Raw genomic sequence first — 16,271 nt, forward strand, 5'->3', positions numbered from 1 at the left:
GGACAGCCGGCGAGAAGTGTATGTGTGAGTAACGAACGTGCGCGAAAGTTCTGTACCAGGGTTAGCGGATGTGCGCGTCGGAATGTAAGTTTAAGTGCAAAAGCACGTATGTAGGACCGGCGTGGGCACGTGTGTGAACACTGGATGCGTTCGTGTGCGGACTAGAGCATGTGTGTAGGCATGTGTGAGGGACGTGTGTACCGGCGTGCGAGAGCCCGTACACGAAAGCGCGAGTACGTATGACGCTGTGTGTGCACCAATGGGTGTGCGCGCACATGTGCACCAGCGTGTGCGGGACGTCGGGCCCCCCGGGGCCCAGCGGGAACATCTGGGCTGAGCGGGGAGGCCAAGGTGTGGGCGGCCCCGCGTGTGAGTGTGAGCGCGCGCGGGAGAGTGCGCGGGAGCGCGCGCGCGCCGCCGCGCCCCCCCCCCCGGGGCAGGAGCCCGTTGCCATGGGAACGCGCCGCGGCCCGAGTTAATCATTTCCTGTGGAAAGTGTGCGGGAGGGGCGGGAGCGGGGCGGGCCGAGGAGGCGGCGGCGTGGAGCTGCCTCCCGCCGGCGGGCCGGGTCGGGCCGAGCCCCGGGCTCTGCGGCGACGCCTGGGATCCTGCCTCCGCCAGGCCGGTGAGTCGGGGACCCGAGCGGGGGGCGGGCTAGGCTCTCGGGGTCCGCCCGGCCCCGCCGTTCCCGGTGCCGCGTCCAGGCCCGCCCTGCCCGCAGGACCCCCTCCCCTGCCCGGACCCGCTGCGGGGCGCGCGGAAGGCCGGGCCCCGGAGAAGCAGCCCTGCGCGGTCGCCCGCCGCCCCCCGCGCCGTCCAGCCGGAGCCGAGGACCTTACCCGCAGCACGGCTTGGGGCGGCAAGTCCCCTGGGGTCGCAGCAGCCTGGGGACCCCATCTTCCGATCTCCTTGGCCTGGGAGAGGCGGAACCGACCCGGGGAACCGCGTGTCCGTCAGGGCCTCCCCCTCCCCTTACAGAGACCCCCCCCCCCCCCGCACCCCGCAGGGATCCCTTGAAGGCTGCAGTTTCGAGCCCTCCCACCACGTACGTTCCCTGGGCAGTTAGCTTTACCCCTCGCAGGGCAGGGGAGGGTAGGCCGGCCCTGAGGTTGGAAGGAGGGCCTGGGCCGGTGCCCTCCTGGGCAGTAGGAAATTGAGCCGGCGACAGCAGCAGCCTGGGGGATCCCTGCAAGGAGGGCAAGCCAGAAGCCACCTCTTTCAACCCCCTGTTGGGAGTTAGAACAGAACTCTGGTGCAGTGAAGGGCCTGGTCCTGGGAGATTTGAAAGAGAAAGCTGTATTTCAATTCTCACGTACTCCCCCAACCCCCAGCATATCTGTCTCAAGGTTGTGGGTCGCTGCTGTCCCTGACCTTTCACCTTCCCTGGGCCATGAGGCTGGGTGCACCTCTCCTTGCCCAGGTGCAGTCCCCATGTCCTTGATAAAGTAGACGTCTCCTTGGCCAGGGAGAGTCACTGGCAAGGAATGCAGCCTCAGAATGGGGCCCTGTATTTGCAGTTACTGGACTTTAGAGACTTAGGGTGATGAGTTCTGCTGTTCTTAGGGGAGCTGAGGTTTTTGAAGTCTGGGTTGTCCTGGAAGACCCAGTACCTGTGACTGTGTGCAGGGGAGGGCCTGGCCCCTGTCCAACCTCCCTGACCTTCTCTTCCAGGGAGACTAAGCCCTCCCCAGCAGCAGTATCTGGGCACTTGTCAAATCCGGTCCTCAGTCATTGCAATATCCCTGGTCTGGGGGAGAGCGGGGGCTGCAGCTCTATTGCCTTGACCTAGACAAAGAGGGGCAAATCTGTCCCTCTCTCCAAGCCAGCCCCTCGGCACTCACCCACCACTGCAGGGAGGGAGATCACTGAAAAATAAAAATTTTGAGTTCCTTGTATATGACAGCATTGTTCTGAACACTTTACATATGCATTGTCTAATTCTTATGCCAACCCTATAAGGTGGAGTTCTCCCCATTTTCAGATGGAGATAATGGGGCACAGAGAGGCCAAGTCCCCAAGGTCACACATCCAGTAAGTGGCAGAGCTGGGTCTGAACCAGCTTTTGGTCATAGCCACTCCACTCCACTCCACGTCCCCACTGCCCCACCCTGCGAGCCCTAAGTTGGCAGAAGCCCCAGCCTTGGGCTTATTTGAGTCCTGGATACTTTTGACCTTCCCACCCCACTGGCTGCTAAATTCAGCTGCTTTTTCCTCTTCAGGATCTTGCACACACCCTTCCTCTTTCTTCCTGCTATCTTCCTGGCTGCCTCTCCAACTTCCCTTCCACAAAGTCACAGAAGTATTGTCTCCTCCTGTCCCGGTCCCTCAGACTTAGCTGATCACTTTAACAGTCTTCTCTCTCAAACGTGGAATAGACCTTCAATGCCCCTCACCTTTCCAGCAGCTTGGCATGCAGGTGGAGCCTGTCTCTCTCCCTCTTTGCCCTAGTAGGCCGCTGGTCCTTGGGGTTGGTCGTGTGCCCAGCTCCATGCCAAGCAACCTGGGGGAAAGGGCATCTGGCTGTTCTCCCTGGTTCCTTCTGCTCCACACTGGTCCATCTTCATTTCCTCAGTGGAGCTGGCCCACATACTTGGATTAGCCTCTGCCCCATCCTTTGGCCCACCGTCCAGTAGCACTGTACCCAGGAGCCTCCTCCAAGTTGTCTTCTTCAGTGAGGGCAGGCAGAGAGCATGAGTCCCTAGCCAGTAAGCCTGGCATTCTTCCAGGGCTCAGCTGTGTGAACTGCGGTCACCAGATCTTCCGCTACAAGTCCCTGCACTCTGACTTCTTTTGCCTCTCCCTGCTTCAGTCATTCCTGGCCCTGTCCACCCGGCAAGCTCGGATCCCTCCTGTTCTACATACCACATCGTCTCAATTCAGCCTCCCCTCCTCACCAGAGCCACACTTCCCCATGGAGAAGGAGGCGGCCACTTCCTTTAGCCCTGCCCACCTCTTGAGCCTACCCGGGTCTGCCCTCTGCCCAGCTCCTTTGATGGGCTCCCTTCCAGAGCCCCCAGGGCTTTCTTCCAGTTTGGCCTCCCCACGGCATTGTTCGCTGGGAACTGACCATCCTCTCCTCCCCACCCCCCCACCAGCCGGTCACGTGTGAGGACTCTGCACCTGCCTGGTGTTGTTGCCACCTCGGACCGTCCTTCTCCAGCTTTCCTTACCACCCAGAGTGAGCTCTGTGCCTGGTTACCTTTGGTGATTATATCCTCACCTGTGGCACTGGGATCCTCGTTAGCCTCCCAGCTCTGAGTCCCCAGCCCTGCTCTTTGCCAGGCTTCAGCCCGGGCTGGTGTGTGCATGTATTTCAAGGTATTGACCTGTCAGGCCATTGCCAGGGGTCTGGTGTGGGTGTTGTTCCAGCACCAGGCTGGGTGGGAGGGGGGCTGCACGGATGAATGTGCTGTGGGCCCCACCCTGGAGAGCCAAGAGGGTCAGGGGAGTGGACACTGTTCACAAATAGGTAATCTTCACTGTCTGGTAGAAAGCAATCTGCAGTCCAGGTAACACCGTTAGGAAGTTCTTGGGTGCCTCGAACTCCATTTTAAAACCACATTGCCTCTCTGAGCTGACTTGGTTCTGTTAATGGCATCACTGTCTGAGTCTGGGACTGTAGCTGGGTACTTTAAATGCCCTCACAGCTGCTTTACACACAATAGGTGTTCAATAAAGAGTTGTGTAGGGAATGCTTAAAGTCCGTTCTGTTCATCTGCTCAGTTCATGAGTGACCTATGTGGCTATCTTTCTTTTTTTTTTTTAATAGTTTTAAATTTATTTTAGAGAAAGAGAGACAAGCAGGAGAGGCAGAGGGAGAGGGGGAGAAAATTTCAAGCAGACTCTGTGCTAAGTGTGGAGCCTCAATGCGGGGTTCAGTCTCACGACCCTGAGATCATGACATGACCCAAAACCAAGAGTCAGACGCTTAACCCACTGCATACCCAGGTGCCCTCCTATGGGGCTTTCTATTCAGACAGGTGCTCCCCAACCCCACCCCCTTCCCCCGCACGGCCTGGTGCCTCCCTGCATCCTCTTTGGATGGGGAAGGTTTGTTGAAGTGCTTACCTCCCTCCTGACAGGGAGCTTTGAGGCCCCATCTCTCCTGATCAAAGAGGACCCCTGGCAGGTGCCTGTCAAACAGCAGACACCAGATAAATAATTATTAGATGAAGAAGCAGTGAATCGTTGTGTCTTATTGCCTGCCAAGTTGTAGGCACAAAGTGAAGGCTACTTGAATAGAATGAGTGGACTTTAAGAGAATTTGATATATACAAGACTATCTTGTCACTGGCCACAGTCGGCCCCTTCTGATTAGATTTATGGAGATGCTGTTGGCTACCTCCGTGTGGGGCTGTGACCTGGCGCGTCCTCAGGCTGCCAGGCTTCCAGGCTTCCAGTGGAGGAGCTGAGATGTGAGGTCTCCACAGTGCGCTGCAGACACACCTGATGGGCTCCTCACCCACTTTTGAGCCTCCTTACTTGGGAAAAAGCACCCTGAAATGATGACGGGCTCTGTTTCATCCTGCAAGCCCAGGGATCTTTGCGGGGGGCCGGGGGTGGAGGTGGCATTGGAGTTGGGGGTAACAGGTGGCCCTGTTGTAGGCGGTCTCTGATCGGTTCCCCCCAGGTGCCAGGCAGCCGGCTCAGCCTCGCCTCCCCTGTTGTGTCCGCAGGCCGCCCGGCGCCCCGAGGAGGCCGCTGAGCCCCGGGCCATGGTCCCGTCTCGCCGGCCGTGGAACCTGGGAGCCACGCCCTCGCTGCGCGGCCTGTGGAGAGTGGGCCGGGCCCGCGAGCCCGAGCCGGGGATGGCTCGCCCCGCCCCCGCCAGCCCGGCCGCCCGCCCTTTCCCATACACCGGCCCGGGGAGGTTGAGAACTGGTGAGTCCGCATTTTTAAAATGCCTCTTTATTTCCCTTCCTTCCTCCAGATAGCAGAGATGAGGCCGGGCTTTCTCGCAAGTTCCTAGGCTCAGTCAGAGCTGTCAGGTAATTACAGGGTGCCGGGCAGCCCGCGGGCCGGCGCGGAGTCGCAGTCGGGGTGTCAATCTCGCCGGCGCTCCTGCCCCGCGCCCGCCGGTAAAGAGAGGTCCTGGACGCCGAGTTAAACTTCAACGCGGTCGCTGGAGCAGGGGGCCAACGCCGCCCAAACCACGCGATCTCCACCCGGCCGGGCGGAGGGCGCTCCGCGGGCGGCGCGTCCTTGGTCCCTGGCCGAGCGCTCGCGGTCTCGCTCGCGGTCTCGCTCGCGGTCTCGCTCCGGTTTCTGCGGCGGCTGGTAAACAAGGTAGGTGAAGGGGCCGCCCGGTGCCCTGCGCGGCGCTGACACCTGATCGCGGCCGGCCAGCCCGCCAGTGGCGCGAGGAGCCGACTGAGGCCGCCCCGGAGCGTGGCCAGGCTGGGTTTAGGTGCCCTGCGCTCGGTTTCAGGTGCCATCCGGGGCGGCTCCTGTAGGGGCCCCGACAGCAGGTGGGCAGTGAAGGAATCCCCGAGCGCGCCCCCCCTCCGTTGTCCCCCTGGGGGAGCTGTCAACACCAGCTCTCCTTTCTGGGTCATGTCCCCTGGTACCTGGCATGCCAAGAAGTGAGTGGCACATCTGATTCCTGGTGGCGGCTGGATCTTCGGGTCTGGGGAGCTGCCCCATGACTGTCTCCTGAGCTGGGCTTGGGCATGTCTTCCTGGAAGTGTGGAGGGAGAGAGGGGTCTTCAGTCAACATGTTGAGGGGCTTACTCTCTGTTATTCCTGACCTACAGAGAAAGGGGTTTAGATGACCAGCCTGTCTGAGCTAGCAGAGTCCCTCTGGGCCATCAGATCCAAGCCCCCCCCCCCCAGGTACAGAAGGGGAAACTGAGGCTTAGGCCACACAGCAAACTCCTGTTCAGTCCCCTCTCTCCCACCACATTTGTGCCCCTGGTGGCCGCCGGAATGATACCCTCCAAAGTCTCTCTGCAGGGGACAGTGAGCCTGGGGATGGCCCTGGGGTCTCTGGGAAAAGCTTGGGCTTTTGGGTCAGGTAGCCTCGATTGTCTGGAAGGGGATGAAGATGGTCTGTACTCCACAAGGTTTTCCTAAGGATTGCAGATGTAATATGAATGAGCATTGCCTTTCTGGTAAACAGAAAGGGAGAGAAAAGGGTAAAGAACAAGCAAGAGACAAAAACACGTTCCTTTGGAAAACTAAACAAAAAACCAAAAAACAAAACTCAAAAATAAAAAAAAAAAAACCACTCAAAAGAAAAAACACTGAAAACTATAAAAAAGAAGATAAAAATCACCCATAAGCTTCTAAATGGACGTTTTTTTATCGTTCCTTCTGATCTTGTGTATGTGGGCATGCACACATACTGATCTATTAAGTGAGTATTATGAAGATTATATGACCATACAGACTAATCCACTTTTACAATTTAAGACAAAGGTCAAATGAAATCCCGTGAGTGAAACGCTAAGCAGAATGCCTAACACTGAGTAGGGTTTCAGCCAGCTTGGTCACCCCTGCCCCCCCCCCCCCCCCGCGCCTCTTACCTCTGCCTTCAGAGGGATGGATAGGCAAGCAGAGGGTGGGTTAGCCCATGGGATCGCAGTACTGGCTCAGTGTGACACTGGGCACGTTATTAACCCTCCTTGGTTGTGGCCGTAAGGGCCTGCATCCGTGGCCACTTTCTGTGTGCCTGGTGCAGAGTGAGCATGTTATGTGTGTCATTCCATGTAACCCTCACCCCAGGACTCTGAGCTTGGTTCCTTGTCCCCATATTATTGACAAGGAAACTGAGGATCGGGCAGGGCAGTAAGGCCCTGGTGGAGGGTTGGGATGGGGTACATGGGATACCATACCACGATCAGCTCTCTGCCCCATCCAGTGAGGGAGGCACTGTGTCAGAGGCTCAAGGGGATGTGCTTTAGCTGGTCCTGAATATGCTTTTGGAGGCTGCGGGAAGCAGGAGTTGGTCTTTAGGAAGGCAGGGGAGAAATTGCCACCTAGAGGCGGCCTTGGTAATAAAGCCACGGCCCTGGGGTGCACCTCCGGTGAAGATGAGTGCAGCCCGGTTGGCAGGGCTTCCCTTTGCTGCTCTCTGGAGAGAGGGTGTTCATGAGCAAGTGCCAGCCCCAAAAGCCACTGTGGAGGGTGGGGAGCCCCCCCCCCCCCGCCCTGGAGGCCTCGGGTGCCTTGGTAAAGAGAAGCTCGGGGTGGCTTTTGGGAAGAAAGGAGCACAGCCCCTGCCTGGTGTGAGGCCTTCCCTCCGCGTAGGTCAGGCGTGTGAGGGCGTGTGAGTCCCTCCTGGCTGCGCCTGGGCCGGCCCGGACTGTGGGCAAGCAGAGCTCGGCGGCGGCCCTAGCCAGGGGTCCTGGCCAGCAGCCTTCAGCCAGGGGCATAGCATTTTACCTGTATTCTCTGTCCTGGGACAGGGCGTGGAAAAGACACCCCGGTCAGCAGTGACGAGGACTCCGGTGCCCGAAGTGCAGCTCGCCCGGCCCTCGCTCAGTGCCGAGCCCTCAGCGTGGACTGGGCTGGTCCTGGGAGCCCCCACAGGCTCTACCTGACCGTGCAGGTAAGCACTGGGGCCTTCAGAAAGGTGACGGGCCAAGCCAGGCTGGTGGACCTTCGCTCTCTGAGCTTTTGCAGCTGGGTCTCCAGCAGGCCATCTGGGGAAGGAAGCCCTGGGAGCCAGCCGGGGACCTGCCTTGTGTCTCTTTGCTGAGGTCCTCACGGCACATCCGCCCTGAGCCTGCGTGGATGGAGCAATTTGCTTTATTACATTATCTCGGGGAAAATCTCACAGGAGATGACAGAAACTTTTCAGCCACACCCTGGCTGAGGTGTTAAAGTGAGAAATGTGGGACCTTCGCTGAGAAGCTAGTAGGAAAACAGGCAGGTTTGGGGGGTAGCTGTTAATCCCCACTCGAGCATGTTTATCCATGGGGCACTGCTTGTATTTCCTATTGGACGTGAGAATCCAAAGCTAGACGGAGGATTTTTGCCAAAACTTGGGTTCTTTTCTCTTGCAGTTATCACCAAGCGATTTTCAAAAGACAAATTTTACGTATATTTGTGTATTTGGTCATAGAGACAATACATAGTGATAGTAATAGTAACTACTATTTATTGGGCATGGACTTTCTACCAGGCACTGGTACCATGTGATATATCTCACATCAGTACTCAACAATCTCAAGACACAGTTACTCTTTTATCTGAGTGGTATGGATGAAGTAATGGAGGCTCCGAGAGGTTAAGTAACTTGCTACTGGTCACACAGCAAGCCGGGATATGAATAGCTACACATGACGAGCTTTCTAACATATGGTGTAAAGAATTCACACAGGGATGTAATATTTAGAAACCGAATACCTCCTATAGTCCTGTATCTTGAAGAAATCCACTATTAAGAGTTAGGTGTTTATGTGTTTTTCCTATGTAACCTCTTAATTATATTTATACAATTTTATTATTTATTTGTACATACTGTTCTGTGACTAGCTCTTTCCCTCAACAGTAAATCCTGGTAAATGTCTTCATGCATGTCAGTATACAGAGAATTCCCTCATTCTTTTAAACTGCTGCAAAATATTCTACTTCAGGGTTTACCATAAATTATCTAACCAGTCCTCTGTATCATTTCTGATTGCAGTGAGCTCCTTAAATATCTACACATCCACGCAGCTATGGCTTGGAGCAATGTCAGGATAGTCCAGGTGCTGTGCTTTTTAAATGAATACATTTGTTAACAGATAGTTACAGAGTACGTCTGTGCCTGGTCCTGGCCCATACCAAAGCAGAGAAATAGACCTGACAGTCTGGATGAAGGACCAGAGTTATTTGGGGGTGTTGTGTTGCGAAGGCTCCCTGCCCAAGAAAGATGGTACAGGAGAGGGCTCATATTGAAGGGACATGGGCAAATGGGGGGCAGGATGGAGTGCAGGAAACCCAGGTGTCCTTTGAGGGCATATCCTCCCTCATGCAGATGGAAGTCCTGAGCCCGGGTGGCGTGCGGCCCCGAGTCCTGATCTGAACATGGCCCAGGGTTTCATGTTGCTTCAGAGACCGTCTTGGGCTCCAAGGCTTTTCTCGGCCCTTCTTGTGTGGTTCATGTGCAAACTGAACCAAACGGTCCTTCTTTTATCTTACGGTCTGCAAGAAAAGCAGGTCTGGTGTGGGAACAGTTAAAGAAACCAGAGAACCCATTTTTTTTTCTCTGACTTGAGCCATTGGTAGTTAAATCCGGAGGTGGTCAGAAACCAGCTGCCTTGAGCTGGGCGGTGGCTCTCTTCTTGAATTTTGATTATGGGGTGTTGGGTTGTGGTTGCTGCCGAGTCCTGGGGTCAGCAGATCTGCTGAGAATCTCTGAGAAGCTCCTGTCAGCAACCAGTTTCCATGTTGGTGTCCTTCTGGGCCCTCGCGAAGCTCCATTATGTTTATAGGTGCTTTGAGGTCAGGGCTGTGGGGCTGCAGGAGGGACCCAGGCACTGTGGGGTGACCTGATAGGCTTGGGGAACCACCTCCCTGCCCCAGCCTCTCAAGTAGTTAAAACCTGAGATGCTCCCTCTGGAGGTGCTGCAGAAATTCCCAACACCCCTGCCCCCACCCCCCCGGGTGCCCTTCCTGTGGCTTGACCAACGGGCCAGAAATAGTGTAACCTTTGCTCTGGTGGCAATTGGAAACTCCCAGCTGCTGTCATTGCTGCCGCCGCTGACAAACCTACTCGGGATGGTGTGGCAGTTGGTCAAGGGGGGGCGGGGGGCGGACCAAATAAAGGCCGGGGGGAGGAGTTTTCCTACATACAAGAGACTGTGCTCGCCACCCTCCCTTCTCAAGTAGAACGTGAGGTTGAGAGAGAGGGAGAGAGAGAGAGAGAGAGAGAGAGAGGGAGTCAGACATGGTGAACGAGGCTGCTGATGTGGCTTTCCTCTTTCTTTTCTCTGTTTGTTGGATTTGGGGTTACAAAAGCCATAATAAAAACAACAACATGGAAAAGTACAGAAAGAATATTATGCTAACCTGACATCTGGTTCTTACTGTGCACCAGCCGCTTTGAGAACTTTGCACGAGTTCCTGCAGTTTCCCTTCACGCCAGTGGCATGAGGTGGCTGGTGACATTTCTATTTTAGGAATGGGGAAAATGAAGCTTCAGGGAAGGACAGTAACTTGCCCAGAGCCACACAGCACACGCAAGGCACAGCCGGGCTTCACACCCGGTGCTTTCTGACTCCAGACTCGGAACGTTCTTTTATTTTGTTTTCTTTTTTTTAATTTTTATTTTTTTAAAAAAATTTTATTTACATTCAGTTAATTAACATACAGTGTATTATTAGTTTCAGAGGTAGAGTTCAGTGATTCATCGGTTGTGTGTAACACCCAGTGCTCATCACATCACGTGCCCTCCTTCATGCCCGTCACCCAGTGACCCCATTTCCCCCGCCCCTCTCCCCTCTAGCAACCCTCAGTTTGTTTCCTGTAGTTAAGAGTCTCTTATGCTTTGTCTCCCTCTCTGTTTTTATCTTATTTTATTTTTCCCCTCCCTTCCCCTATGATCCTCTGCCTTGTTTCTCAAATTCCTCATATCAGTGAGATCATATGATAATTGTCTTTCTCTAATTGACTTATTTCACTTAGCATAATACCCTCTAGTTCCATCCACGGTTGCGAATGGCAAGATTTTTTTTTGATGGCTGCATAATATTCCACTGTGTGTGTGTGTGTGTGTGTGTGTGTGTGTGTGTGTGTGTGTGTGTGTGTATATATATATCTTTATCCATTCATCTGTTGATGGACATCTAGACTCTTTCCATAGTTTGGCTATTGTGGACATTGGTGCTATAAACATTGGGGTGCACGTACCCCTTCAGATCCCTACATTTGTATCTTTGGGGTAAATACCCAATAGTGCAATTGCTGGGTCGTAGGGTAGCTCTATTTTCAACTTTTTGAGGAACCTCCACACTGTTTTCCAGAGCGGCTGCACCAGCTTGCATTCCCACCAGCAGTGTAGGAGGGTTCCCCTTTCTCGGAGCATTCTTTTAAACAGAGCATTTGTCTTTTGTTTCAACTACGGAAGGCACAAAGACACGCAAAAAAGTGTCTGTAGGGGCACCTGGCTGGCTCAGTCAGAAGAGCATGCGCCTCTGGATCTCTGGGTCGTGAGTTCGAGCCCCGTGTTGGGTGTAGAGATTACTTAAATAAAACTTAAAAAAAATAAAATAAAATGTGTTTGTAATCCCCTTCCCAGATAATTTCCATTGACATTAAAAAATAAAACAGAACACTGTACATGCTTATAAGCCTAAGAATACAAATGCCGAGAGAAGTTCAAAATGAAATATAAAGACTCCTTTCCCTTCTTCCCACATTCTCATGGTTAAGTTTCTTTTTACTCGCCCAAAAGTTTAAACGATGCACGCTTCTCCTCCTAGCTGCTGCATCACCTGACCTCCCAGAGAGAACCATTGTCTATACAGTTCCCCAGATTTTTTTTTTTTTTGAGGCCTGTTTTATTTGTCTTATCATCAAACGGGATTGCACTATCCATGTGGTTCTGCGGCTTGCTTTGGATGTCTTTCTACGTGAGCGGCATCGTCTCTGGATGATTCTTTCTGACCCTCCCTGCCTCTCTCCCTGCCTGTCCAGTGGCCTGTTCTACCTCAGCCTTCTTTGCCTTGGTTTCTCCTTGAGTAGGAGACGGGGGGTGGGGGGCATGGCCTTCCCCTGCTCATGTGGATCTGTGTGCCCCCCTCTTGGCAGTCCCGAGCTGGTGCCGTCTGTAGGTGGGGGTAGCTGACATCTTGGGAGGGGGGGGTTGTGCCTGGTGGGGTGGGACAGCCCTGTGAATTGGGGGGCTGTGGGCCTGAAGCAAGCAGGCCACTGCCCTGGCGGCTCACGCCCCACAGAGCCCCGCAGGGATAGCCCAGTGAGCTTCACGTGAGAATGTCTAAGTGCCCGAGAACCTTCTTCATGGGTGCAGATAGCTGGCTGCCAACGGGGGCCCAGAAAATGCACTGCCACTGTCTTGTCATGGCATCTGGGCACATTTCTTGCAGACCCCAGGCCTCATTGTCCTCACCCACTCACACAGCGAGCGATGGATCCCTGGGCCTGGGGTGCTCACCAGCTCCAGGAGCACAGCATCCTCGGGCTCAGGAGGGGTGCCCTCCCCACTGCAGTCCCCTTCACGTGAGGATTCTGGTTGTGTCTTGGCAGCAAGCCCTCCTGGACAAGGGGTGCGAGAACAAGAGTCAGGGGACGAAAGAGGAGAAGCTCCTGAAGAGGCAGGCGCCGGCCCCCAGGCGGGACCGGGAGGCCCGGGAAGCTGGTGGCACCATGAATGTAGAGAAAACAGGTAAAGCAGGCCTGCCCGCCAACCTGGAACAGCCCCCGCTGAAGCTGGCCCTGGAGGGGAGGCTCCCATGGCGTTGGAGCCGACCCCCCACGCTATCCACTTCACCTGGAGGTGGCCCAGCCAAATCCTGGCCACCTGGCCACGCAACTCAGAGACCGCAGCCCATCCACCCTTACTCCAGGGATGCCCCCCTCCCGGTGCCACCAGGGCCCCACCCAGTGATGGGAGGCCCGTGGGGGCTGGGGTTGAATTTCCCTGCTTTTTGTCTTTTCCCCAGTGCCCGTCTAAAGCAGGCCAAGGGTGGCAGCCTCAAAGACGCCACAGCCTGCAGAGAGAGGCCTGAACCCATCCCCCTTAGCTGTGGGTCCACTGGGGACCCAAAAGCACTAGGAGAGGGTTGGCCCTGCTGCCACAAGGCCAGGATAGAGGAGCTGGTGGCTCCCTTCTTCTCTGTCCAGGACGACTGGTTCTGGAAGAGTCCACGGGCCTCCTTTGTGGGGTTCCCTAGCGGGAAGCCTGAGCACAGCAGTAATTGGGAAAAAGCATCCTCAAGGAGCCCACGGGGATGGCCAAGAAGGTGTGGAGAGAAAGCTTTCTCTTGCTTTCTTCCTCCCGTCAGCAGCGGTTGATTGGTGTTTCTGAACCCGCTGTGGGGTGGAAGGAGCCATTGCCTTCTCTGGGGTTGTCCCAGAGCCGCGGTCACCTGTCTGGCGTTCAGGGGCAGGTGCCGGGGTCTGGCCGAGGTGTGGGCAGACGGGCCTTGGGAAGGGGTGCACCGTCCAGCCAGTCAAGTTGGATCTCCTGGTGGAGAAGAAAGAGACCAGCTCCTGTGAAGAGTGGGGACTGAGTCTTGTTCAGTGGGGTGAGAGCCGGACCTCAGTGTCCTTGCGCCTGAGTGGCCGTGAGGGGCAGTGTGCAGGCAGGGTCTCCGAGGCACATTCTCTTTTGACGACTTGCACTGACAGCCGGCTCACTAAGAGGGGCGTGCAGCCTTCTCGGCGCCAAGGCCCCCTCAGGCCCGCGTCCCTAAGGGCCCCTTTGATCTCACCTCTCCCTCGTCCTCCGACTCCTTTTCCAAGGTTGCCTCTATGGGCAAGGACCAGTGTCCCCATTCCGCAAAGGAGGACCCCAGGGACCCCACCCTCCCATCTCGTAGGTGGCAGAACTAGCTCTCGGGACCTGGAGTCTAGTGTGTTCCCTACCACACCATGGCAGTCTGCAAAAGGGCTGAGGGCCATGCTGGTCACATGCTGCTCATGGCAGCCCCGTGTGCAGGCCTGGAAGCATCCATCTGACCTCACTCTCTCTAGAACAGGGAGCAGAAGCTTGGCCAACTGTGTGTGATACCCCTGCTGCGTCACATGCAGGCCCCATGGCCGGGGCCACGAGCCAGCCGGCCATGCACCTGCTCTAGCTTCCCGGAGGGTCTCGAGCTACAGCTCTTGCAAGGGACTGGGAGAAAGGGGAAAGCCAGCCTGTGTGTGCTTCGCCTGCTCTCTGGAGAGCGGGACCTGGGACTTCTCGGGGCCCACCCTCCTGGGGACAGGGCTGAGACATCCAGCCCGGCCCGGAAGCTCTATTTTGGCCTCTCTGAAGTCTCAGTGAGCACATCTGCCGCCTCCTGGTGGGTCGAAGCTGCCAGTAGGGTGTGTGACTTCAGACGCAGAGCCCCTGGGAGTCCTGCCTCTCAGCTGTGGCTCCGGGGGTGTAGCGTGGGGGAGCCCAGAAGCCCTGCTGCTCTCAGAGTGGAGGCCTGGGGTCAGCAGATGCCACTTGTCACACTAAACTCTTGGAGGCTTCTTTCTGCCTCCTGGGGCTTTGGCCAGGTCTCCGTTTGGGCTACCTGAGGGGAGAGGCAAATCTCCTGCCCTTACCCCCTCTCCTCTGCCCCACCCCCGCACACCCCCAGCTCCTCGAGGAGACAGTGACCCTTCTTGGTGTCCTCCAAGCACACTATGACACACACCCCAGGCCCTATTAGCAGGTCATGGCCCTTGATTCTGTGTCTTTGTCCTTCCGTCCGTCTGTTTCTCTCCTGCTCCTGGTGACAGGACAGTGGAAGGCTGTGGCAGAAGGAGGAGTCAGGCGGAGGCACCCCCCCCCCCCCCCGTATTTATCTCCTCCTCGTGCCTGGGCAGTCCCTGTGCTCAGTGCAGGTGTCGGCCTGGAGCGGGCCTGGCCGTGTCCTGCTCACATGCTGCGTCTGTGTCCGTGTGTCCTGGTCTCGCTGTCCCTTGCACCCGCACACCCTCCCCTCACCCCTTCTCTGTGTGCAGGTGACCACTCCCTGCGGAGGTCAGGGGACAGGTTGGGGAGCCTCTGCCTCCCTTCTGTGCTCTAGAGGGGGGGTTGGGGTTTAAAGAAATCATATTCTCCCAAGAAGAGTGTTTTCTGGGGAGGGAACCCCAGACTCTTCATCAGCTGTTGCCAGGCGCCGTGTCTCTCTCAGCGGCGATTCCTTGCAGCCCGGCCGTGGAGAGGAGATGGCCCGTCAGACCTAGGACACACGCTCTGAGGGCTCTAGGGTGAAAGCTGCTTTCCTAAGTCCCGATCCGGGCGATCCTGTGTTCCAGAAGCTGCCCGCGGACGTGGCTTCCTCTAGGGCAGGCCCTGGAGCCCCTGGCTCATCCATGCTCCTGCAGCCCCCGGCCCCCGGCCCCCGGCCCATCAGCTTGCATCCCCGCCCCATCCCCGATGGTCTGCCCTGCCCCGACGGGCCCCCTCTCCTCAGCCAGGGTGGGTCCTCTGCTGTCCTGCTGATTGGCCACTACTTTGCTCATAGGTGGGCGGCTCTTTGGCAGCGGGAGGTGCTCGAGCCTGGCAGGGCTGCCAGGTTCTGCCCCCATGGTGCATAGGATGGTGGCGGCCATGTCCCAGCTGCAGGAGGAGAAAGCCCGGCTGCAGGAGGGGCTGGCCCTCCGAGACAGTGATCAGCAAGCCACATCTACCCAGCTGCAGAACCAGGTACCTGGGGAGGATGGGATGGCAGAGGCCACTGCCCACCGTGGGGCAGGGCAGAGGACACTGCTTGGGGCCCCTGGCACCAACCCACCAGGCCTCTGGCACGACGGACAGATAAGGTTCCCTCCCTTGGCTCAGGAATGCGCGAGAGGGCAAGGTGGTAATGAGCCAGAGGCCTGGGCCTCCCCTCCTGCTCTTCCTTGTGCCCCATTCCTTGTGCTTCCTAGAAGTGGGCTACGTGTGCAGATGTGAGTGAAGTGGGGAGGTATAGGGGTGCTTTCAGCCCTGCAGCCGCTGCGGAGTCCACCCCGTCCAGCTACCGGGCGGTCCTAGTAGACAGAATTCACTGCAGAGGTCACCCCAGGGAAGGCTGGTAGGAAAGGAGAGTCTGGTGGGAGTGCACATGGGAGGAGGAGCTCTCAGTCTTCTGGAAGCCAGGGAGAGCCTCAGGCGTACGCTGGCAGGCGCTGTCTCCTTCCTTGGCTGGCCAGGAGGACCTATGCAGACTCTGAGCTGCATGCCCTCTGGGGCTTACCATGGGCCCTCCTTCCCCACCTGCACCTGGGCCCTGAGGCCCCTGTCCGGGGGCTCCGCTCCCCCCACAGCCATGGTCAGTGTCTGTCTTTAGTGTCTGTCCAACCTTCCCCACTTCCCCAAGGCCCCCCCACCCTGTCTCTACATCATCTTTGCCTCGGATCCGTGCCCTGAACTCAGGGCCCAGGGCTCTCTGTTGAAAGGCCTGCCTTCAGGTGGGGCCAAGTTCTTTCTCTGTGGTGACCCAGCATGTGGGCCTTCTGCTTGGGGGAACATCACTGAATACCGTGACTTGTTCTCCGTTCCAGGGAGCAGCAGATTACTTTTATGCATTTTTTCAATGCAGCATTTTTTTCCCACCATACAGGTGTATCCTCTTCTCAAGAACTGTCTGTTCTGACCATCTGCCCCTTGCTGAGTTAGGTGGGCCTCCTTGGGGCGTCCC

At 56.6% G+C, this 16,271-nt stretch overlaps 1 protein-coding gene across 6 annotated transcripts in view; it reads left to right on the forward strand.

The window, feature by feature from the left end:
- Window positions 1–504: 504 nt before the first annotated feature.
- The window catches only part of KIFC3 (kinesin family member C3), a 38,213-nt gene continuing 22,446 nt past the window's right edge, over window positions 505–16,271 (forward strand). For 2 of the 6 annotated variants that reach the window (XM_025889155.2, XM_073880229.1), the window contains exons 1-5: window positions 505–625; window positions 4,677–4,881; window positions 7,407–7,549; window positions 12,193–12,331; window positions 15,114–15,295. In XM_025889155.2, the coding sequence (XP_025744940.1) occupies window positions 4,716–4,881; window positions 7,407–7,549; window positions 12,193–12,331; window positions 15,114–15,295 (630 nt within the window). In that variant the 5' untranslated portion in view covers window positions 505–625; window positions 4,677–4,715. The other 4 variants (XM_073880230.1, XM_073880231.1, XM_073880233.1 and 1 more) reach the window with 4 other exon arrangements.

This window comes from Callorhinus ursinus, unplaced genomic scaffold, assembly GCF_003265705.2.
Source record: "Callorhinus ursinus isolate GAN/ISIS: 27379988/994484 unplaced genomic scaffold, GSC_fseal_2.0 scaffold37, whole genome shotgun sequence".
Taxonomy (NCBI): domain Eukaryota; kingdom Metazoa; phylum Chordata; class Mammalia; order Carnivora; family Otariidae; genus Callorhinus; species Callorhinus ursinus.